At 39.8% G+C, this 26027-nt stretch overlaps 2 protein-coding genes across 4 annotated transcripts in view; one reads left to right on the forward strand and one right to left on the reverse strand.

The window, feature by feature from the left end:
- The first annotated feature begins 591 nt into the window (after nucleotides 1-591).
- Nucleotides 592-2178, forward strand: LOC122069554 (protein TERMINAL FLOWER 1-like). Its single transcript, XM_042633609.1, has 4 exons — nucleotides 592-1028; nucleotides 1117-1178; nucleotides 1513-1553; nucleotides 1650-2178. Exons 1-4 carry the CDS (start codon nucleotides 831-833, stop codon nucleotides 1865-1867), a joined length of 519 nt encoding a protein of 172 aa, XP_042489543.1. The 5' UTR covers nucleotides 592-830; the 3' UTR covers nucleotides 1868-2178.
- Nucleotides 2179-10780: 8602 nt separating this feature from the next.
- LOC122069551 (probable sodium/metabolite cotransporter BASS4, chloroplastic) overlaps nucleotides 10781-26027 on the reverse strand; it is a 57935-nt gene continuing 42688 nt past the window's right edge. For 2 of the 3 annotated variants that reach the window (XM_042633603.1, XM_042633605.1), the window contains exon 15: nucleotides 10781-11123. The gene's annotated coding sequence lies outside the window, so the exon portion shown is untranslated. The remainder of the gene's footprint in view (nucleotides 11124-26027) is intronic. The other variant, XM_042633604.1, reaches the window with a different exon arrangement.

The raw sequence follows: 26027 nt of genomic DNA on the forward strand, positions 1-26027 counted from the left end.
AAAAAAAAAAAGAAGAAAAAAACATCTGTAACCTTTCTTTTCTTTTTTTTGGGAGGGTGTGGGGGTGTTGAGCACAATGTAATCTGTAGGTTGAGAATGTTCTAGGCAGGTTACTTAGGTCAGGTCAGGATCTTCCAAAAAAAATTCAAGCTTTTCCAAATCTGTCAACTAAGTGGAGTTGAGACATAATTTATATATCCTGTCAAAAAGTGAACCTGGGAGTGGGTTTGCTTATCTCTTCCTCCCCACATAACCCCCAACATTTTTGATAAATATTAGCAAGAGTATATTATCAAAGAATATGAATGTACAAGAAGTTTAACCTCCAGCATACCCACGTCGCACATAACCCCCAACAGTTCCACCCTTGTTGGGTCCAAAAGGATTGGCTCTTATTTGGCTAATAATGACCTATCTCTCTCTCTCTCTCTCATCCAAGGTTCCACCCTTGTTGGGCCCAACTAGATTGGTCCTCATTAGGATACGTAGATTGCAATAAGTTGTCCTTCAAAATTATCAGATGTAAATGATTTGACAGTTGTTGTCCCCATGAACAAAATGGCACAGTGAGGAGAGGGAGGACATTGAGCTTGAGGTGCTGTCACCTTGCTAATCTAGATTAACAGAAAACTCAAATTCTTTACTTTTCATGATGTTATAGAATCTATAATTTTTTTTTTATCACTTGTACCTAGCCTCCATAGATCTTCTTCTAACACTATAAATTGGATGCTTCTACTTCCAAACCCAATAAGATAACCTCCACAGAAACATTGGCCTATACAATCACTGAGGCATCCAAAGTCACCTGCCTTTTTATCCTTCTTCTCATGGCAAGAACATTAGAGCCTCTTATAGTTGGAAGAGTGATTGGAGATGTCCTCGACTCCTTCTCTCCAGTAGGGAATATGACAGTGACTTACAACAACAAGCAAGTCTGCAACGGCCATGAGCTCTTCCCCTCCACGGTTACCTGTAGGCCGAGGGTTGAGGTTCATGGAGGAGACATGAGATCCTTCTTCACACTGGTATTGTTCTCTACTCAAAACACTCAAATCCCCTTTATTTTCTTGTTTTTTTATTCTTTTATTGAATCCATCCTTCTCTCCTTGGCAGGTGATGACAGACCCAGATGTCCCTGGCCCTAGTGATCCATATTTGAGGGAGCACCTGCACTGGTATACACTACAGAAACAACCCTCCCTTCCCCCTTTCCTCCCTTATTTAAAGCTTTTACAAATTAAACTATAAACGAAGACCGTAGTTAACTTGTTACCAAAAGGAGATTCAAATGTGGAGAACCTAAGGTAAGGTGTACTGTGTAGGTACACCTATCTCATCCCAAGTGGAGTCTATAAATATACATACATAGGTAAGATTCACTGTTTCAGTTCTAAACCAAAAGAAACACAAAGAAAGCTAACAGAATTGCCAGAGAAGGGACCAAAACTGTAAGAGGAAAGAGAAGCAACTTACCAAGCAATTTGAATTGACAATCTTTATATATTACAGGATAGTGACAGACATTCCCGGCACCACAGATGCTACATTTGGTAGGTTATTTTTCCATATTCCTCATTCATTTTTTAGAGAGAGAGAGAGAGAGAGAGAGAGAGAGAAGAAAACTGATATGTGGGTTTGTGAAACAGGAAGGGAGATGGTGAGTTATGAGATCCCAAGGCCTAATATAGGGATCCACAGGTTTGTGTTTGTGCTGTTCAAGCAGAAGAGGAGGAATACAGTGAGCCCACCAACATCAAGGGATCACTTCAACACTCGAAGCTTTGCTGCTATGAACGATCTTGGGCTTCCTGTAGCTGCGGTCTTCTTCAATGCGCAGAGGGAAACAGCTGCAAGAAGACGTTAGAAGTCCCCACCACAGCACAAGAGAGACCATCCACTACCGCAACAAAATCTAAAGTACCAAATTATTATAAGATTTGTTGCTAAATAAGCTGATTGTGGGCGTGTAGGCCCCGAAGAAATGCTCAAACTTATTGCTTAGAATAATTATAGTGTACACTAGAGAAAAGAGGCATTTGTTTGTCTCTCTTTCACCTTTTTACATATCTTCAAATTAAAAAGCTGTATGGTCGTCAGAGTAAGGGTTTTAGGCTTTGTAAGAAGTTCCATTATCTAGTGAATATAAGAGTAGTAGCTACACAAGCATGGTTGAAATATTGCATCTTCCTTTGGAATGTGGGGGTGGGGGTGGGGGTGGGGGCTCTCGTGGTTGAGTTTTGAGACCTACACACATGCATCCATGATTCTAAATCTTGTCCCCATATGTCAACCTCTCTGTATGAAATCCTACATCTATGGGGTATAAGACTAGACTCCTGATTATCTCCTCACATGGGATCCAATGATCCATAGTTCATGAAGTGTGGGTTCCATGGATCAGAGGTGAGTCTCACACTCTAGGAATGTTGGATCTTCATGTGGGGATGGTCTCGAAGTGAGAAAAGAATCTAGATTCATCAGACTGTAAGTCAATAATGCATTAATTGCTCAGACTCGTGATTTAAATAGTTTTTCAGAGGACCGAGTTTTCTTGATGCCACGGTGAACGGACCTGGATCTTCTTCAACGACTGATGCTCCTACGAGTGTCCAACGATTCGGATGCAAGGGTTGGGATGGCTTGGTCACGCATCCCAACACTTGGAAATGTACACTCAAACAATCCAAGCCTTTGGATGAATCGTTGAACGTTCGTTGGTGTTGGAGATGATCTTTTTCAACGGGCGAACAGACATCAGTTTACTGTGATACATCTGAAGCATAGGGGCGAGAAGGGGGGAGCCAAAGGAACATCTTAACCCTGTTTTCCTTTGTCCTTTTTTAAATGGTGGAATCTAATGTGGGAAGGACACTTTTCGAATGGAACATCAATTGGTCTAATCTATTTATATACATAAAAGAGAGAGAGACAGAAAGAAAGCATCCCCTGTGGAGCAATATCCAGTGATTCTCACTGCAGGCCTCCAACCCACCCAACCCACGTGAAAAGGAAAAAGCGTCAAATGGTGCTCTCTCTCTCTCTCTCTCTCTACATGATTGGGGTTTATGTTATTTCCGGTACTGTATCCGCAGAGAATGGTTAATAAAGAAAAAGAAAGAAAGTAGGTATTTGCAGAGAACAAATCCTTTAACGATCCGGGATATCCTTTATCCACCAAGCAATTAATCACGAGGGGCAAGAGAAGGAGTCATAGACAAATACAGAGTTAGACTGAAAGCAACCGGAATTTGTTAAAAGATTTGGGATCAAAGCACACCACCAATCATGGCCCAGGTAATGGGCATTCGTGCCGTCATCATCATAAAATATCTCCAGGTTACGAAGACCAGAAGTGATCAGGAAGACAGGTACAGCTTAAGCAGAAGAGGATAATATGTCATACCATCCTTGGGGCTTGGGAATATGGCATTTGGTGACTCTTAGGTGTCCAACTGGAAAATCAAGCAACGCGGACGCCTTGCTTTCATTCCTATTTAACACTTGTCTCCGCTTATAGGCAAAACAAAATGGAAAATCTTTTGTTCTTCAGAGTCTCGACACCTGTTATTATTATTATTATTGTTACCAAATAAAAAAGTTATTATTTTTATTATTTTTCTAAACTCTGGATATCTAATCAGTTTGGACATAGAATATAATCTGGATTTTAGAACCAATTCAGTCAAATATCTTTATCATGTTCATAACCCGTCAATCATTCAACATGAACCTTTGCACTTGTCGATGCTTAGAATCTCTATGCAGTAAACTTCATTAAGTGAGGATAAGATTTTGAATATTATTATTGTTGTATCCTTATCATGTACATTTTTTTTTTACTATCCATGTTCTATTAGCATGTGTGTCGTCCCATGGGTTTTGGATTTTTATAAGCTCAGCTTCTACTTCTTGGTCACCATTGTCAGCTCGAGATTGACTTATGAATGTTCACCTTAGGCTTTACCTGCCTTTAGAATTGCAACCATATCTGATCAGGTTTCAATGTCTCTCTGTATTATCCCCAAACGCTAATCGTGTATTTATCTATTTTTATTCTTTAATATATTCCTTCTATCGTTCTAGCAAAAAAAAAAAAAAAAAAAATCTTCTATGCAAAGAACCTAGCGTCATCAATACTTTGTTGTAATTCTTTTTTCACTCTCTAATATATTCCTTCTAATTAATCATTCTAGCAAAAAAAAAAAAAAAAAAAAATTCTTCAATGCAAAGAACCTATCGTCATCAATACTTTGTTGTAATTTTTTTTTTCAAAGGATGTTCTCAATTGTTTGGACAAATGTACAACCATGAGAAAGAAATCGAACAAATAATCACATACAACACGAGGAATTTGATGTTGTTCTACGTGAATGCCTACAGACACCTGAGAGAACCTGAGATATTTTAGTAAGCCGGAAAAACTTTTTACACCCCTCTCCACCTCACAATGTTATATCTCCTTTCTTGTATCCATGATTTTCCTCCGACATACAACATATATGAACCCTAAAAACCCTAATCCCCACACAGTTGCAATTTTATCCCGTAAAAGTAATGGACCGAAAACCTGATCCAATTAAAAATACAAACCCAATAATAATTTTGCAAACCACCTTGAAGAAGACCAGTGTTGCTGTTGATTTTACAAAGTCCAACATTGTCTCTCCTTATCTGTCATGCCCATCCAGTAAAGCCTACACCCTCACTGGGGTGTCCTTGCTTGTATCCCATGCCAAAATTTCCCACTTGGGGTGTTTCGTACAACTCACCACCGCATGATATGACGCAACTCCACCTCTCCTATGGCTACGCCCAACTAGACAGACCACTTTCTGTTAGAAGTGAAAATCATCCACTTCTTTCTAGACTTATACTTATTCATCACTTGAGCTATCCTAGTTTCATTCATCTACTTGTACCTCTTACCTGAGTTTCAATAGTAGCTCCACATGTTTCAACACTCCATGCAAGTTTGTGTAGATTTTCAATCATACGTTCATGTATCACAACGTGGCTCCTTTTGAAACCCCGAGAACTCCACTAGAGAGATGAACATCTAAAATCTCTAAAATGCAGTGTCTATAGTGAAAACAGATTCTTCTTAGATCCGACACATGCCTCATCCCAATCAAAGTCGCACAATCCTATCAAACATGTGAATCTATATGTTCCAATCCAAGAAACCTTACTTTCAATATTATTTTTTATTTTGATAGTACCACTATCATATGCCTAATATTTAGCATACTGATCCTTGATGGAACAAATTATATTAGTAAACAAAATCTAAAATTCAATCTAAAGTTTTGGTACTTGATGAAGTAGTGAAAAAGATATCTCTATCACTCCAAGACCCTTCCACAATAGGAACATTTGATGATTTATCCCATCCTCCTTCTCTTCTTCTTCTTCTTTTTTTTTATCCTCCTCATGCCTTAGACAATTCCTCTTTATATGACCTTCTTTCTCTCAAAAATAGTAAGTAATGTTGCGACCTTTTGACATGAAGTGAACCTTGTACTTGCCTAATTCCTCCAGCCTATCATTTGATCTACTTCTTCCCTAACCATCTCTTGTAACCATGGCACTACCCTCATTTGACACCCCTTCACTACTATATTTCCATTTTGTCTCATTCATCAACAAAGTAGCAATAAAATTTGTTACTTATAATAGCATCCTTACCAAACAATAGCATAGTCATAATGTGATCAAATGAAGGAGGTAGTGAAGCTAACAGGAGAGTGTCTTTTCCTTTTCTTTGATCTTCACATCTAGAAGAAATAATTCCATCAATATCTATTGTACTCATGCAATTGTACCTCAAATTTCACTCACTCTAACAACCGAATGCTATATAAATGTTTCTTTAAAAATAGTCATTTTTTTTTTTTTAATAACTTAGACTTGCACTTGCTCTCTAGATTTTTCTAGACTTCCTCTAGATCTGCCAATCTGATGAACTTACAAAGAATGCTATTTACATGACACAACTCGATCATATTGTTTGTTAGATCCCTAAACTCTTACCACTTATTTTCCTTCATCTTTTTCGATCTTTCTAACATTTTCCTGAAAGCCTTGATTATCACCCCATTCAATTTGCAGGATCTATGCCCTCAGTGCCTACCATCAAAATTACCCTTAACATTTCACATATCTATACCAATGGAGTGGGAATCTATCTGATATATACTATCTAATAAGTCCGTGGTGCCAGAAAACATTGGGTACACATAAACTCTATATCATACCTTTATACGAAATTAGATTTTCGTACAGAACCCAAATTGTATAGAACTAGCTTGGAAATTATTTTTCCTTCATCCTAGTGCGCACAATGTTCCCTTTTATGTTTTTAATTCAAATCCCTTCTTCGTAAGTATTTTCTCTTCCTCCGTACTATTTTTTCCGAGAAAAAATGTTTTATCTTTTCCACTTTCAAACCTTTTCTCTCTTTTTGCTTTTACAATCTCTTTTTTTCTCATTCAAGTTCTTGTATCCAAAATCATACATGGGAATTGTATTTCAAAATTATATAGTATTTGATGCAGGTGAAGTATGATGGGTTAAATATCGTTCTAACATGGACGAACCCTCGAATCCATAAGGTAAATGGAACCCTAATTCTAGAGAGGAAGAAAAGAGAAAAACGTCTACTTTGATTCAAAATGGAAGTTACCTTACAGAAGCCCCATGGAGACCTTATATAGTTAAGTCACTAGTAAGGAAGGGGTAAAAATGTAAAAACAAGTAACTATGGTAAAATCATAAACACAACTGGAAACTAAACCCTAATTTGTGCAACCAAACTTCGCGGGTTGTGTTGGGCCCAATGTTGTATCAGTACTAGGCCATTCTATCCTCTCGAGCACTGGCTGCCTTTTTTCAATTGAAGTTACAACTCTTGTGATGCTAGCCATGTCAAAAGATAGGGTTTCAGCAGTATTACTGAAAATGTTGAAAATTTGGGAAAATCAGTCAGTATCTTCAGCAAGACATGTGGTCTTTTGCTGGTCCAAACGCTAACTCTCCAAAATCTCCCCTACATCAGTATTTCTTCCTTCTTCCACTCTCGTTGCACACCACTTTCTTTAAGATCTTTGTGCGTACCCTACAACAGTCAGTATTTCTCCCTTCTCCCCTCACTGTGCATCCATTGAGGGATGATGAAATGTAATCTTGCAAAGATGTTATATGCGACAGCATAACATGCAATCTAGGGACCTCTCTAGTGTAGCACTATGAAAAAAAGAATCTGTACTTTCTCCCACTACGTGTTTATATGCGGGACTATTTCGCATAAAGGAGACAACATCTATTTTATGGCCGTTAGATGAGAATCTTCAGCTCTCGATGGCCATCCAAGGGCTCAAACGAATCTTGAAATGACAAAATGAAGCACCAAAACACATCTCAGACTCCTTGCTTCTCGAGAGTCGAGAGTGGAGAGTGGTGTAATTTTTATCTTGTCATCAGCATTTCAGTGAATACCTCACATGCACTTTGCCTTAGCTAATTTTTGACACCATAGACCCATGGATGCCTTGACCATAGTCCCTCCATGCGTGTGAGCGGAAAGGCAAGCTAGCCGAGGCTTGTTGATGTTGATGCCATTACCACACACCACATGTGAGCATAGCTAGAAGGCCTTGGACCTTGTTGCAGGCATGAATTTCAGTGTGATAACTAATTGTACAATAATTAATTGTTTATTGGTACGTATATTTACGATTATGAAAATTTAGAATTTCTACCCATAGAGCAAGTAAAGAAGTCAATAAAAAATAGTAATTGATTTGGATATGATTATAGAACACAAAAAGCTTGATCAATAAAACAAACTATGCTTATAGGAAATTCTATGATATTTGCCACATCACTTCACGTAGAGCTAGAAGATGAAATTACTTCTACCAAAAAAAGAAGACGGAATTACTAAAGAGATCTTATAATGTATTGTTTAAGCGATTAATTACTAGTCTCGTTCGAATTTCAAAATTTGATTTATGGCTGTACAGTTTGGGTGCCTACTTCAAGCGTGCATGTCGCCCCTGCTACTTGCAGGCGTGCTAAATATGGCTGGCCAGCCTGGCAGCCACCAAGCCCAATTACGCTGCAACCTCTCACTTGTCATATTCTACCTCAAACTACCACCTAGACACATTGCCACATGTCAAAGATTGATGCCACCTTATAAGATGCATCCATCTCAGCATATGGGTCCCACCCACCATGCTACATGTATGCAACACAACAACACTTCTCTTGGGAGTTTGATCGAACACTTAGCCCACAAATACTAATTGTACTGAACTGGCTTAATCTTCCTCATTTGGAAAAGGATTGTTTTTCTTAACATGTGGATTAGAGCCAAGGTTGTGGCAGGGCCAAGACTCTGGTAGAACCAGGATGTGAGAATCTGATGTGCCTCCGAGGATAAAGTCAGAGAGGATCTCTGATTGCTCCCACGTGGAGATGGAAATGAGAAAGATTTCGGTTCCTCCCTCATAGAGGGGAATATTGTTGGGTTCCCAATGGAAGGCGGAATTAATAATCACACATTAGATGTGAGTAGCCCAATGTAGAGCTTTATAGGCATATTTAAAATATTGGTATCAAGTATCATATTAGAAAGGTGAATTTAAGAAACATATTGTATTGAAGAGACACAAGATAGGTTAGGTACGTATGGAAATAGTCAAGAATCATGTGGAAAATGCTTATGATATATGCAAAATACAATTTAAAATATAGTTTTGAAGCATAAAACACTATAAACATGTAATATGTAAAATATATAATATAAAAAGGAGAACGAAGTATGACAAGACAAGTGCATTCAATTAATTATATATAAAGGATGAGGTTTTTTACATGAACTAATACCAAATTATTTTATGTATAGCCTTAATACCTTAAAGATACGATGCATATCTGTTGGTATCAGCTAAAATGGAACAACTGAAAACCATGCTTATAGGTACTTGGGCATCCTCTCCTTTTTTATTTTTTATTTTTGGCTTACTCCTAATGAACTGTCCAATGGGACTTTACTCACGTATACTAGAGGGCAAGAAGGAATGATAGGGAAAGAGGGGAGGAGGAGAGGGGAAACACACTAAATACAAAATCACACACCCAGGTAACAGGAGTTGAGATGCAAGGTGTGCAATGCTAAGAGAAGATTCTAAAAGAACAAATTTTTTGAGCAAAATTAATTGGACTACATCCATTCCACATCTTCTGCAGAAAAATCTATCTTATTATTGACCAACTTATTCTAGATTTATTTCTATATGATGATCTAATATGAAAGTATGCTTTTTACTATTATTTTTTGTTCCTCTAGTTTTCTATGCCAGTTAGTTCGGCCTACTAAGAACAATGCTGATTACACCAAGTTCTTCTAAAACATCACAGAGTATGAAACTACTTTCCTCTATCCCAGGATCAAAGAAGTGGTCATCAACCAACTAGCCTACTACCTTTGTAAAACTCAGGAATAACTTATCAAAACTATTTCAAAATCAGTTCGTCGTACTAGTTTACAGATGGGAAGTCACGGTTTGAGAATCTAGCTCCTACAAACTACGGGACTCACAAGGTAGACTAGACAGAAGGCTGTCCCGTATCCATATATAAAATAGACTGTAATGATACTAAATGTTCAATATACGCTGGACTAATATCTAACCTAATAAATAGCTCATGCTGGTATGACTGTCATCGTACCCAAACCCAAGCATTAATTCCTACTGGGAAGGGGGGCCTGGGGGGAGAGGGGAAGAGCGGAAGAGAGGAAATCAAGCTTTCAACGTACCGAAACCCAAGCTTGAATTCCTACCGAGGAAGGGAGCCTCGAGGAAGAGGGGGGAGAACCAAAGCAAGCTTGATTAATTCTGTTGAGACTCGACTTGCTGGGATCATGGCATGGTGATTGTTTAGTTCTGGTACTCGCATCAGTTAAATTTCGAGTAGGCGCAGCGCAAGAACCGGCTGAACTTATTGAACAACTTTCACAATTACTTCAAAAATCCGGTTGGAATCGGGCAATTCAGACACTGATTTTGATTTTGGTACATGCTCCAGCCTCACCAGGGAGAAATAATAGCAGGAAAAAGACAGGATAGCAACATAGCTATACCAAACCATTCCATATAGGTTGCCCAACATCAGAAAAAAAAGTGAGGAGATGCACCTGTACAAAAGTCAAAAGGGAAACGCCACAAAAAGCAGCTGAAACCAGAAAACAAGACCACAAAGCCCTCAAACATGAAACAAGAAACATAATGAGATGGCAGTAGCCAGGAGGATCAGGTAGAGATTAGGGAGAAACAAGGCAGAAAGCCCTAGGAACCGAGGCAATCATCACATACCCCCAACAAAAGCCACAACCACACACATACAATGAGTAACAATAGATGAGAACAAAAAAGAGCAAAAAAAAAAGAATCAATAAATAAAATAAAATATAGAACCGATCATCCTGAATCCGCATCCGAAGGAAAAACGATGACAAGTCAAGCTACTACCGCACGAACCATAGAGAACCCCTAAAAGAGAGGTAAAGGAGGGGAGGAATGAATGCTAAAACCCCAAAAACAGAGACAGAACGCTGGAGTTAACAACAATGAGGGAGCTGAGAAGACGCGGAAATGGAATTCCAAAGTGGAATGAGAGAAAAGAAAAGCAAGAAACATCGCAAAACTCTAGCCCTCAAGAACATCTTTTTCTTAACCACTCTCTTAGCCCCGTCCTTTTTCAAAATTTTCAATGATAAAAGAAAAAACTTCATTACGTAAATAAAGCAGTTTCTACATTCATAAAATGTGACGTCGAGAGCTTACACAACCTTGACTTCACTGCCCACTTATGGGCAACAGATACCTCATCCCTTTACTTTTCAAAATGTACAACTTCAAAACATTCCATAAGCTTAGAAACATCATACAATAAGTTCAACATCTCCCAAGGTCAACCTTATTTCATAATTGCTTGCTTGAGCCATTCTACAACCTCTTGACAATCCGTCCAAACTACTACATACGACCACCCCTGCTCTTTTGCTCCTTGTAATCCTTGATACATTGCTCGAGGTTCTGATTCCTGCATACTCCCTACAAAACCATGATTAATATATGTTGCAATAAAATAAAAGTGTCATAGTAACACAGAAGGTGGGCCAGCTGATACTTCGGATGTATCATAGCTGCCATCACAAATGATAAGAAAAGGCAGCCCTCCTGAAATCCTATAGTAAGCACTCATGTCCCATACATCATTAGCATTATGAGGAGAAGCAATTAAATTATTCAGAGCAGAGGGAAGGAGATGCAAGGTACTAATCCATCATGATATAGATTAGACTATCATAAAAGGATTAGGTTTCTGGTGGTTAAAGATTACATTATTACGGCAACTCCACAAGAAATATAAGTTACCGGTAGGACAGAAAAGAGACAAATGCTTCTCTTTTTTTTTTTTTGGTGATGAGACGATGCTTCTCAGCTTTAGGTAAAGCAGGATCCATGAGAATAGACTCGAACAACATGAAAATTTTTGAAGCAAGGAGATATTCAGATGATATAACCATAGGTCCAACAACCAAAACTCCTTTAGAGAAATCACAAGACAAGAAAATATGCCACTCCGTTTCTAATTCCTTTTGACAAAAGCAACAAAGAGTCCACATTTGAGAAAGTAGAGATCTTAGATTTCACAGCTAAAGCACCAACAATACTTTCCATGAAAACACTCTAACCTCTGGCAAGATTTTCAAACGCCCCCAAAGTTTGCTACTGAGGTTACCAATTACTTGATAAGTGTAGTTTTATATCAACCATCAAACAACAATCTTAGTACTAAAAGTACCTGTTTTACTAAAGGGACAAACCCAAAAGTCCTCAAATGGCATACCGCTTGAGGGAATTTGGACAATAGCCACGGCTACTTCAACAGAAAATAGAGAGAAAATTATGTTCGTATTATTCCATTGCCTATTATGAGTTAGTTCATCCACAGGAGTAAAATAAAGGTTCAGCATGGAGAGGCAGGGGACCCCCCTAACTTTATCAACCAATGGAATCCAGGGGTCCTTCCATATGGAGATCCTAGACCCTATACTAACCTTATAACAAACTAATATCTTAAAAAGGGGAAGAATCTTAACCAAACTATTCCATATTACAAACCCCTTCTTGCGTAACATAGATTGATGCAAGCAATCTCCATGAGGAAAATACTTACTTTCAAAATCTTTACCCAAAGACTATCAAGGTCTGTCAAAAATTTCCAAGCAAGTTTTAGCAATAAAGCCTTCTAATGAAACTCAAATAATCGAAATCCTTACCTTCCTAAGGACTTAGGTTTACACAATACTTTCTAGCTTACAGGACTCCACTTTTGATCTGTACCAGGTTTCCCTTCCAAAAGTTTGAGCTAAATTGAATCCAACTTCCCATACACATTCTTTGGAATGTCAAAACATGACATCCAATAGGTAAATATAGAAGCCAACACTAATTGAATGAGCAGCGACCTACCTTGCTTAAGACAACAATGGAATCTTCCAATGGCTCAATTTCTTTTCTACCCTTTGAACAAGGCTCTACCACATCAAAGTTTTATTCCTATTTACTGTAATTGGAGTTCTAAGATAAATAGCCTTTTCATCAATAGGATTAATTCCTAAACTATTCTTCACTATTTCTTTAATCCTATTACCCACATGCTTACTATAAATAACTCCTCTTCTTGAAATTGATCTTCTGTCCAGAAAGGTACTGAAATAAATTCAAAATTGCATGCAAAATAGAAATATCATTTTGATATGCTCTACAAAAAGATAAAAGTACCATGTACAAAGAGAATGGGAAACTTCTGGACAATTCCTTCCAATTTTGATCCTCTTAAACAGATTCAATCCTCTATATATGTATTTAAGATTCTGGATAACTCTTCCATTGCTATAATAAATAATTATGGGCTAAGAAGGCATCCTTGACGAATACCACATGAAGGTTCAAAGAACCCAAAGATACTCCCTTAAAGCTTAATTGAAAAAGAGAGGATAGAAGGCAACTAATCATATTACAGCATTTTTGAATAAATCCTAGGAACTCAAAAATAGCTCTTAAGTACCCACCTCAACTCTATCATAACCCTAGACATATTCAATTTATTTTCTGTGCACCCCATTTTTCCCTTTTTTTCACTAAAAGATCGATTATATTAAGGATAGAAAGAATATACAAAAGAAACTGGGAACATCTCAGAAAACCAAAAACAGATCATCCAAATGGATCCCCCACCTTCGGCATGGCCATCAGCAGGGGACTCGACCAGAACAAACTAGAAATACACTTGAATAACAAAGAGTTAAAAGATACGGAATCTTGGCCTTCTCTGTGCATCTGCACTTGACTCCTCTTGGACCCAGCCTGCCACAAAGAAGGAACCACGGAGGATTCAGATCTTGCAGCAGATTTGGCAAGGAAATCTGCAATAGGGTTTGATTATTGGAAGCAGTGGGTAATCAATCTTCCACTATGTTTCTTAGAAAAAGTTGAAGTGAAGTCCATTGTTGCTGAACGAACCAAGGAACTATACCCTTCACCACCATTATCACCACCGCCACTAAGTCGCACTCGACCCCTAATTTTGAGAACTGAAAGTCCTTAGCTTTCTCCAAACCAAACATCAGCACCTGGAACTCCCCTTCAAAATTTGTGGTTACCCCTAGGAAGATCCCATATGAGGAAAACATCCTTGGATTGCTATCTCTGAAAACACCTCCTGTTTCCTGGATTACCTAATGAGCAACCGTCAATATTTAGTTTTACACAAGCCTCTTGAGAAGGACACCAATAAACTTCCAGCAGCATCTCTGCCCGGTGATAGCCAGCTTCTTAGAGCATACCAAATCAGCCACCGAGTTAATTCTCCCTTTAAAACCATGAGACAACATTCTAAGATTGTTCAGCAAGAATGAAAAGACATGCTTGGGACTTCTTGCCACTGCATTAAATCTGCTGGAATTACTTTCTAGACAAATAAAGTATGAGATCAAAACAAAACCCAAAGTACACGCCCCCTTGAGACCAAGCAATCGAGACTTTTTAGACCATCACTTACCATACAACACCATATCCCCGAAATTCCCATTCCACGCTATCCCAAAGCAATCAGAGGAGGACCAGAGATACCCGGCGTAGTCACACTCAAGAAAGAGGTGAAGCAGTGACTCTTCAGCATGCAAACATAAGTCACACCTTGAAGGAACACACCCTTTTCACTCTCACCTTTTCATCACTTGCTATTTTTCCATAGAGGAGTTTCCAACCGAACACCAACTGCCGAGGCTGAAGGTGTAACCCCAAATCAGCTTGGCCCATCCTACCTTAGGTTTAGGTCTTCGCAGCCCTTCCCATGCAGATTTAGTAGAGAAATTTCACAAAGTAAACAAATCCCAGCTGCATCCTTCACATTGTCCGACAGTGTAGGCAAAGTCTTCACCCTGTCCAGAATATTATTCATAAAAAAAAAAAGAAGCCACCTAAGGAAAGACCTATTGACCATCATAATAAAGTCAGCCACCTTCATCATTTGTCCCTAGAAAAAGGAGTGAAGAGGGGACAAGTTTACCGCCGATGAAGGACCCAACCACCTGTCATGCCAAAACAGAATATTTCTTCCATCACCCACCGACCCCTGCTCATGTGAGGAAACATTGTCCCACATTTTCTTGATACCTGACCATACAAAAGATGATTTATACCCCCGTTTGGAGAACCATCTGGGTTGAGGTATCTTGCTCAAAAGAAGTTACTCATCAGTGAATCTTCATGCTTCACTTGCCAAACCAGCTTACTAAGACAAGCACTGTTCACCTCTCTCAGGCGTCAAATTCTCAGCCCTCCTTCGGACTTAGTCTTACACACATCCTGCAACTTGACTGTTATTTTTTCAGTGTCAATATCCCCAATCCATATAAAATTGCACATCCAACACTCCATCATTTTAATGACCAAATCCGGCCTCCAATAAACAACGAAGTTATGGATGGGCATACTAGCAATAACTGATCGAACTAGCTCCACTCTACCCGCCATTGAAAGGAGCTTGCCACGCCACCCCTGTAAACGTGATTTGACCTTATCCATTAGAGGCAATAGTCTTTCCTTATATACTCGGCCTTTGAAAATTTCCACACTAAGGTATCTCGTTGGCAAGTAACAGACCGGAATGCCTAACTCCTCATAAATAAACCTCTTACGGTGAGGGGCAACCCTACCAAAAAAAAGTTTACACTTCTCCAAATTTATTTTTTGTCCTGAGAAATCTTGGTAGATAAGAAAAAAGGACTTTAGATTCCTGACCTACCTGGCTGAATCATTCATGAAGATAAAAATGACATCTGCAAATAACAAATGACCTGAAACCTGCAACTCCCCCCCCCCCAAAAAAAAGACCTGGAAGGGATTCCATTCTCATCCTCCACCATTCTCTTTAGAACCCCACACAGGACCTCTTCTGTCAGAATAAATAAGATAGGGGGTATTGGATCATCTTGACGAAGCCCTCTCTTTACTCCAAAGAAGCCGACTCGACCTGCATTGAGCAAGACCGATATTCTTGTGGAAGCCAAAATTTAGTGAAGCCACTCAATCCATTTTTCAGAGAAACCGAATTTCTTTAGGATAGAAAATAGAAAATTCCAGGACAGAGTATCAAATGCCTACTGGACATCTAGCTTGATACCCATTCCCCCACCACACACATCAGAGTGCATGAGATTCTCCAATTCCGAGGCTAGACCAATATTTACAAATATGATCTTCCCTCTCTGAAATGCTCCTTGTTCCTCTGACACCAACCTAGGAAGAATGTCTAACACTCTGGTAGCCGTGACCTTGGATGGAGCTTTGCAAAATAAGCTCACCCTACAAATAGGGCGGGACTTATCTAATGATAGGGCCCCCTCAACCTTAGGGATCAGAGTTAAGAAAGTGTTGTTCACCCCTTTTGGCATTCTCCAAGAGACGAAAAAATAATTGACTGCATTGCAAAAGCTGACACCCACTATATCCCAACATTTCCTGAAGAAAGCACCTGGGAAACCATCAAGATCTGGAGAGATATCTTGATAAAGGTCCCAAACAGCACTTTTGATCCCATTCATAGTCAAGATAGATTCCAATATAGAACAGTCCACCTTTGTGACTTCCTCTGGACACAGTCTAGAAGCTCTAGATGATCAAATAAGCGTGGAGATTTATGAAAATTTTCATAAAACACTACTACAAATGAAGATAATTGTTAACGATCTGAAATGACTGAGCCGTCTTCCTTCTCAAAAATCGAATCATAATTTTTTTCCCGCCGCACCTTTTCATCCACCTTATATTTGCTTCTCATCCCAAGCTTTTCATGGATCTCAATTGCCTTAAGCATTCTAGTCTTGCCGTCTGCCTCCTTAGAGACGAGCTCATCATTCATACCCTATTGCTAATAGTTGCATGGGCACAATCTAGTTCAGCCTAGGCCAAATCTAACTCAACATTAAAATTAAGAAACACTGACTTTGCCCACAACTTCAGAATAGGCTTTAGCTGCTTAAGATTTGAGAAAGACCATGATGCAGAATCAAGGCTGAAATGGATTGACCATTCGGGCAATCTCAACTGAGACTAACTAGGTCCGATTGGATTTTTGGGATCAATAGGATATTTTATGATTTATTTTATTTATGAAATTTTGAGTTATTTTATTTGGAAAGATATGTAACCTTTTATTTTGGGTAGTTGTCAATCAATTAGGGAGTTACTAATTTAAGTTTTATTTTGTTTCTAATTTCATTAGTTAGAACTTAGGAAGTAACTAGGAGTTGCTAATTTAGTTTTAGATTTTAATTAGGCAAGTTTTAATTTCAATTTATTATATGAAGGCATATAAAACCCAAGTTATTAGACAGATTTTGGGAATGAATTGAATTGAATGTTTTGGTTCCGGGTATGGGGCAAGACTAGGTCGTGTGACCTCCTTCCCCCCCCCCCTTTTTGCAATATTTTCTCTTCTCCTCTGCAACTCGGAGTTCTCTCATGGTTTTCTTCCCTGTCTCTACTGGCCCTCCATTAAGTGGTATCAGAGCCGAAGGATCCTTCCTTCGCTCTCCTTTCTTTCCCATTCCTCTGTTGTAACTTCTGCCAAGAACTGAGTTCCCACAAAAAGATAAAAATAAAACCTCTCCTACCCATCGTTCCCAATTGAAACCCCACCCTTGACCCGTTCGAGCGACCCTCCCCTCTCTTTGTTACACCCATCTCCTATTCTGTTGACATAACCTCTCCTTGGTTTCTATCCAATAGTAAAAAAAAAAAAGAGAGATTGGAGTTCCGAGCCGTGAACTCAACTAACCCCTCCTAAGGTTTTCGACTGCAGCCAAGTAATGAAAAAGAGGGTAAAAAAATTTGCAGCAGAAGGGAGAAGACAAAGAGAAGATAGAGTGCGAGATTGAGATCAGAATATACCTGGTTTCTGGTCTTCCACCCTCCAGCCGCAAGTCTATTTCTGGAATCAACAACCTTTGTTCAAGTCGCAAACCCACAGCTGCTCCTTGTAATTCCTATTCCCTTCCTCACATCGATCCATCCACTGTTGCACAGAAAGCCCCTCTCGTTGGTTCACTAGGTGGATAGAATAGAGCACCGTGCTGGATTTCCAACTTGAAAAAAAAAAAATACTTGTTCGGCTACGGTAACCACAACCCCGCTTCCTCTCTTTTGTACTTCTTTAAGTGAATTCCTCCCTTCTTCCTAAACTGCCCTTTCCATTCTCCCCTATTCCCTTTTGGTCCTAAAATTCTTTTAGCTTCCAAGTGCCCTTCACTCATACTAGCAATAACGTTTCTTATTGAAATTCATCAAATTACAATTCCATCCCATTATCAACTTCCATTTATTTACCATTTTGCCCCTCCTTTTATTTGGACCTTTTATTATTGCCATGGAATCTTTTGTGTTCAAATTCAAAGTGTGACTGCCAAATGGGAAACCTACTTATTTGTTAATTGATGAGAGACAACACGACAATTTCGTCTCTAGATCTGTGGTGGATATGTTGTCAAAAACCAATTAGATTATTTTTGAGTCAGAGGATAATATATTCATTGAATTTTCTATTTCTCATTATTATGATGGTATTTTTTGTGAAGTTTTTTACTCTCCTCAATGCATCATTAAATTGGGTCGGTGATGGTTGAAACAACGAGACGGCATCCTTGATGGTGACAACAATGTGTGCACCCTCCAAGCTTACCACATGCGTTAAAAATTTAATCTTCATGGATTGGTTGAGTCAAAGAAAGTGATACCCCCTGTACAACCACAAGACGAACAAATGCATCAACACAAGTGGAAGACCGTCCTATTGTGGAATAAGTAATGACAAAAGTGAGAAAATCGTGGATACAGTAATGAAGGACATCAATGCAGTGCCAGTTGTTCACCATCATGAGTTCGCTCCTCCCAATGATTTTTCGTACCTGAACGCACCTCCATATCTTCACATCTTAGATTTTATTCACGATGTAGGCAATGAGCAATTCACCCCCACTCGTGAGTTTTTATTGTTATCATTCTTTAAAACACATGGACGAGTTTTTCTCAACATCAGGGGAGTTAATGCAAAATCGAGGCTAAAACGGGTTGACCCTTCAGGCAATCTCAACCGAGACATACCAGGTCCGATTAGATAATTGGGATCAGTACGATATTTTAGTATTTACTTTATTTAGGAAATATTAAGTTATTTTATTTGAAAAGAAATGTAATCTTTTATTTTGGGTAGTTGGTAGTCAATTAGGGAGTTACCAATTTAAGTTTTATTTTGTTTCTAATTTCATTAGTTAAAACTTAGGAAGTAATTAGGAGTTGCTAATTTAATTTTAGATTTTACGAAAGTTTTAATTTCAATTTATTATATAAAGGCATGTAACCCAAGTTATTAGACAGATTTTGAGAATGAATTGAATTGAATGTTTTGGTGTTGGGTATGGTGTAAGACTAGGTCATGTGACCTCCTTCCCCCCCCCCTTGTGCGATATCTTCTCTTCTCCCCTGCAAATCTGAGTTCTCTTATGGTTAATGATTTTCTTCCCTGTCTCTACTGGCTCTCCATCAAGCCCTCCATTAGATCAAGAATATGGAAAACTCTCTTATCATTATCCCACGCACCTTGAACAACTTGGAGAAATTTCATAGTCCATCCAAAATCTATAAAAACGAAATGGAGCATTCGTTGGCCTAGAGACTGCCTCAAAGAGAATCAACAAGGGGGCATGATCCGACATAGAGCATTGCAGATTTGACTGGGCACAATAAAAGTGATGCAACCATTCTTTATTGTAGAAACTACGATCAAAAACAGCCGCAACATTACCACTTCTATTATTGGTCCAGCTGAATTTCTTCCCCTAAGGAGTAGCTATCAAATTGCAAGCATCAACCATCGCCGATCCCAAGTTAAATCTACCTAGACCTCACATCTCATGGGACTCAAGCATAGCATTGAAATCCCCCAGCACCACCCATAGAAGATCCAGAGAGGCCGCACTCCCAAGTTCACCCAAAGCTCCCTTCTCTGCACTTTAAAACAACTTGCATAAATCATGGACAACATTACTGTCCTCCCTTCCCATACCGTAGACAGTTATATGTTACTTTGACATTTGCAAAATTACAGAGTGCTGCAAATAAGCTTTCCATATCACCCAGATATTTAGGTGTTTGTCCGAGCGAACACTGTGAATCACCTCCGTTGCACACCCCATTCTGTTGAAGAACAAAGTTGGGAAATGAGTAGCATCTATCATTGGCTTTGCCAAACAAACTACATCTGGCAAGAGGTCCCACAAGAATAACTTCAAGGCCCTTTTTCCACAGCCTTCTTTACACCCTGTGTATTCCAATAGAAAACCCGCATGGTTAATAACATTGAGAATCAACCACTTTGTTAGACCTTCATATCTGACTACCTCCTTTGTCTGTTGCAGACCATTTTCCCTGGTAGAGTCATCAGACTGCTCCGCTCTCCTAGCTGCTTCATCGATCGCCCCCACCTCAGGAAACGTAATAGAAATTTTGCCTTCCCTATACTCCGTTTTAGAGATGGAAGAGACCAACTCTAGACCACCATTCTTGGCCTTAACCCTTTCAACCACCACGAGAAGATGAAGCATAGTCACCAAGAGGACGTGGCCGCCTCATAACACTGCCCCTCTATTTCCATAACTCGATGCCCAAGTGAGGAAAACATCTCTCACCATCTCCATGGTTTTAAGTATCATACCGTATCGGCCAATACGTATCTATATCGAAAATATAAACCGATACGATACATTTAATTTTTAAAATCCTTTCGTATCGATATGTATCCTACGATACATACCGATACACCACTGATACAATACGATACGCACCGATACGTACCGATACTCTATGGAAAATATAAAATCTAGGTGAAATGTACGTTTCGGTATGTATCGGTGCATATCAGTATGTATCGAACGACACATAGCGATATGGTACGATACGTACCGATACAGTGTGCTACGGTCATATAATGGCCATAATGGGTCATTTTTAAAAAAGAACACAATTTTTTGAGGGGTTTTTGTTCCAAAGTTTCTGCCAAGCATATTTTTGTCTAACTAAAGTGGAAATCAAGGTTGGGAACAAGGATTTTACATTTATGGGACAACTACAAACCTTGAATTCTTAGTGCAATACTCTCAATTTAGTGTTTATGCATAATACATATTATCAATAGCTTTTTGTAACAAATTTTTTATGCAAAAGTGCATAAAAAAGTGTTTCATATCCATTTATGTGCATATCTTTAGCGTATCTCCGATACGATACGATACCCTCCAATACGTATCTTAATTTTGGCCTACCGATACACCGACCGATACTGATACTTCAATCCTTGACCATCTCTACTGCTCCATGGGGAGGATGGCTAGACAGTGCTCCCCGCTCCCTATTCTGGTTATAAACCTGATTCCCACTAGGATTAGAAGATTCCCTAATCAATCCTCCATCTGAATTAACCCTTGTAGCATGAGAACGGGCCGAGTTAACTCCGTCTTCCTCGACATAGTTTGCCCCTGGAACTTCTACATCCCTATCCTTCTCAGCTTGAAGCTCATCGTCCCGCCTCTTCAAACAACATGCTTGCATCTCGTGCCCCACTCTCTTGCAATACCCACATCAACTCATCCCATCCTCATAGACCACCCTTTACCTAAAGCAAAACTCCTTTGTGGATCCTGGTTCATGACCCTTCAACCCGAATCTCCTCGAAACAAGAGAAGGATTCCGATGAATCAATCTCCACCAAGACACAGGCAAAATGACCTAGCAAACCCTGGTGAGTCTGGAGATCAAGAGCTACTGGCCTTCCCACTGCTTTGGCCATTGAAAGTAACACCATTTTCATGCCAATACTCAAGAGGTAAATCCAACCAACCCCATTTAGTTGGGATAAGGCTAAGTTGAGTTATGTTGTACTCGAGTGGTAAAACCGGGAATCTCACCCAAACAAAATTATTAACAAAATTCAAAGCCTCTTGGCATGCCAGGTCAATAGGTCTAAGATCCTTGCCTCCCAATTTTTCACCAAGGTATAAAACCTGATTAAAATCACCAAAAAAAAAAACCAAGATAGGTATTGTAAGATTTCTCACATAAGCAGATAGACCAGTCCAAAAAGTTCTTTCATCTAAGGATGGTGGGGCATAAATGCAAAGTAAACACTATAGGCTATCATTACAGGGATTAGTCAAAATGATAGAAACGAAACGGCAGCCTAGGAAGATTGAATGAACAAGATATTGACAAGTCATAACACCACATTCCTCCACTTAGACCCCTTGAGCCAGTGCTGGGGAGAAACCCCATGGTTCCACAACCTTGTAGAGATCAAAGCAAAACCTACAGATCAGCACTAACACACTCTGTTTCAACAAGAATGATAATATCAGGTTTATGCTTCAGAGAAAGAAAGTTAAGAGCACGCCTAGACATAGGGGAACGAACCCCTATAATATTCGAAAAAAGAATTTTCTTATGCAGAAGGATTAGAGAAGACAATGTCAGCAGCAAAATAAGCAGACATACACCAATAAAAAACAAAACAAAACAAAAATACAAATAAATTGGGTTCAACCCAGTTTTCACAGCTGCAGCTGTGAGGGTGACAACACCCAATTTAGACTGTCACTACAGCCAAGGAGCAACAACCCCCATGATGTGTCCAGTCCCAACTGGAACACCCCCAACACACATAGAGATGGGCTTACATAATGCGCTGGTTACATAAACAATATAAATACAAGTCCCCTCCCAGCTTACAATACAAATGTTGACTTGGGATTTTCTTCTTCTTTGAACACTTGGCCTACCCCAAGCCTAATGTGACATGCATACACATATAGGGACTTGAAACAAATGATCACCACACTCGGGGAAATCATTGGGATCCACTGCCTTTCTCTCTCTTCTTTTCTTATAGAGACCTCTTCTTGTCTTCAAAGAGGCTCACCAACACTATTCTTCATTGAAGCTTTAACAATCCTCTCTTGATGGCTGGAGAGGAACTCATGCAATCCCCATGGACAAACTAACCCTTATGTTTTTCTTGAATAGTAGGGTTTTAGAGGCTCCAAAATCACACAAACCTTGCACAGCCACGTTATCCTCCACCTCGTGAGAATTCTGCAACTTGAATCACCTCATTTAGAAGTGTGGTTGCAAAGAAATGGCCAAAAAAAGACCTGGAGGAATTCTAGTAATTACAAGGCACATTTCGTGACCACGATGTGTCACGAGCAGACGGGAGAGCCTATAGGCTGTCGGATCGCCTTCCCACGATGCGACCTAGATGTTGGCCGTCGGATCGGCACAGGAACAGTGGATCGCATCATTCGGCTTCCAGAGAAATCATAGACCAGTGATTGAAATCTTCTCAGTGGCACATGTTTGCACAAACTCAAAATCACCATCATCACTCACAGCTCTGTCAGAGGCCATCAGATTAGCATCATGGGGTGCAGCCATGCAGGTTATACCACAGCCCTTAAATCAGCATGGATCATATGGGCGAAACTTCAAAAACTCAGGGCACTTCTGGGCCTATTAAACAGAATCTAGCGGCTTCTTATTATATGCCCGTGGAATATAGAATCACAAGCCCATCAAATCAGCATCCCAAAATTCAGATAAAATCTAGGCCACTAGATCGTGTTAGGTGTCAGCGTGATCTGCGCACTATGTTTACTGTTTAGATGCGCCAAGTCATATCAGGGAGTTAGAGAGCAATGTCACTCGAAAAGTAATTTTCCGTGTTTCGACCAACAATTGGTCCAATAGCACAAATCGAACGCGGATTGTTTGATATTCTACAAAGAGCGGGAAACCACTTCAGCCCTTTGATTCGTATCTATGCAGGCTTTAGATTCATAGCCAACAAGAGTCTTCAAACTGGAATATTCAATGACTGCGTAATGTGTGCAGTGTACATATAAGTCATCCGGCTACGGTGTGTCGTGTACTGCAACATCTCTTCGCATAACCACTGATGTCTTAACTGATGGTATCTCTAATGCTTGAGCCAAGGCAAAATCAACTTGTCCATAGATATGGAACATAGCAAACGCGGCTCAACCTGGGATGTCGATCGGGCATCAAATTATGGTCTTATTATTTCCAGATATGCCCCTCCACCTCTTGACCTTTTCTTTCAAGGGTTGGTGATATTTGAAAATTGCATAACTAACCCCTAATGATTCGAGCCTTACTGGGGCAAACCATAGAACACCCTACAAGTGCTTCGATACTTCCAAAATTTTGAAACCAAACCCCAGAATAGCTTGATGCCCCAAGTGGGCTTGGCCATGGTGTTGGGCAAGCTGTTGTTAGCTGGCCCCTGCACCATGTGCAAGCATGCTCAACTAGTTGTTCAACCCTGTGCGTGGAAGATGCCCCTGTGGCTTTGCCCCCAATCTCTATAGACCCTGTTTGAGCCTCTGATGCCTTTGTGACCTTACACCCATTCCAATTGAGACCTCGTGATGCGAGATGGAAAAACTTTTCATTATGTTATATCATTAAGGTTGATACACCAACCTGCTAATTCTTTTTATGAGGCACAAACAAGAGAATCTATCCTAGAAGCGGATGGCTACCTAATTCATGAACCTGCAAGGGTTTATGTACAAGAACGAGCAACCTTATGATTGTATCCGAGACATGGAAAGATTTTTATGTCAGCAACAGAAGCCTAAGCTCATGCAATTCTTGATCTTGTTGCGATCGAAAATAGCAGTGATTTCACGTAAATCCGCAATTCCATTTTGCACGTGACACACTTGCAATGACCCTTGTGGTCTATGCCTTGCGCCTCTCTCAACTACCCCCATGGACCAATGACCCTGCCATGATCCTCTTATGAGTAGCATTATGACCATGCTAAGATGCGAGGTGTGCCTGACATGGCCCTTGGCCAGGCCTCCTTGTTGCTATGGCTTTCCAGTAGGTGGCCCTACCACCGCCGCCATCCACTTCAGCTCCCTATCACTTCACTTGCCACTTGGTTATACTACAAATCAGAAATCACAGACTGAATTGACCATCATACCCTTGTGGCTGATTCCAACAACCCACCATTGCTACTCTGACATCCCTTGGACCCTGTACACCTCATCAAAAGAACTGAACCTAAACAGGTCACATCATATGATGCCACTGGCCACCTCACCTACCAAGTCACCTTGCCATATATAGACATCCTATGCATCGAGGATATCATTATATCATGCATGCTATGTATTATCAATCACACATATCATGACCATATAATGCATATCTATATTACACATCCACCCATTTTCTGCAATACCCCATCATCCATTCATTAAACCCATTACATGAGCTTACATGTCACATCATCATCACACAGACAACATGTATACCCCATGTACCATCTCACAACTACCACATCACCATGTGGCCACTACCATATGCTCTAAAGGACTAGTGTACTACCAGACACTGTTTGACCTAACAGGCAATGCAAAATACTTCTCAATCACTGCTAGACCTCTTAGATGCTGCTAATTCAACTTAAAAACCTCATAATCACTGCCAAGTTGTCTCTAAGGGCCCGCTTGATAACGTTTCTGCCGTTTCTGTTTCAAGAAACAGCAGAAACATAAATTTCCGTTTCTAGAAACAGAAACGGAATTGAAGGTGTTTGCTAAGTCATGTATCTGGAAGTCAATAGTAACCAACGAAAGAATGGCCACGAGTCGTTTCCAGAAATGGCGAAACAAGTTCTATTTCTGAAAATAAGTGAAACGAAACAGTTTTATCAAACGCTTTTTGTTCGGTTTTTGCGCGTTTCTTGAAACGTTATCAAACGAGCCCTAATTGTTAGTCCCTGGCTGAGCTGCTCAGTCATTGTCTGCCACTATCTGCACTGTGTACTACCAATGCCAGTTCTGTCCACATCACTGCCCAACAAGCTGTGCCATCTCAGTCACAATATTGACACTATTCTCTGTGCTCACTGTACTGTCATCCCACATTGATTGTGTGTGTGTGTTGATTCTCACTATGTTGACAATAAGAACAATACAACTACCAAATCCCCAACAATCTCCCCCTTTGGAATTGTTGGCAACACACATATCCAACCCCTACATGTACTTGTCTGCTTCAACACATGAACACAGAACAACTATTGCACATTCTCCTCATCATCTGCATACTGCATGTGTCACCTCTGTTTTGCATATGGTACTTTCTCACCCACTGACAACAAATTCAAAAGGGCTCTTACAGACTCCCATTGGTTTGTATGGGACTGGAATGTGATATTTCCGAAGCTCCCCTTACATACGTGCTACTTAAGAAATATACTCAACCATGGGAGTGCCCACAGCATCTTTCCAATCCTACATG

This window comes from Macadamia integrifolia, unplaced genomic scaffold (assembly GCF_013358625.1).
Source record: "Macadamia integrifolia cultivar HAES 741 unplaced genomic scaffold, SCU_Mint_v3 scaffold641, whole genome shotgun sequence".
NCBI classification, from domain to species: domain Eukaryota; kingdom Viridiplantae; phylum Streptophyta; class Magnoliopsida; order Proteales; family Proteaceae; genus Macadamia; species Macadamia integrifolia.

What these genes read in the sequence shown, in the direction of transcription:
- LOC122069554 (XM_042633609.1), top strand. Translation starts at nt 831, where the DNA reads ATGGCAAGAACATTAGAGCCTCTTATAGTTGGAAGAGTGATTGGAGAT. An exon ending in TTGAGGGAGCACCTGCACTG is followed by an intron (nt 1,179 to 1,512) that starts GTATACACTACA and finishes TATATATTACAG; the next exon opens with GATAGTGACAGACATTCCCG. An exon ending in CACCACAGATGCTACATTTG is followed by an intron (nt 1,554 to 1,649) that starts GTAGGTTATTTT and finishes TTTGTGAAACAG; the next exon opens with GAAGGGAGATGGTGAGTTAT.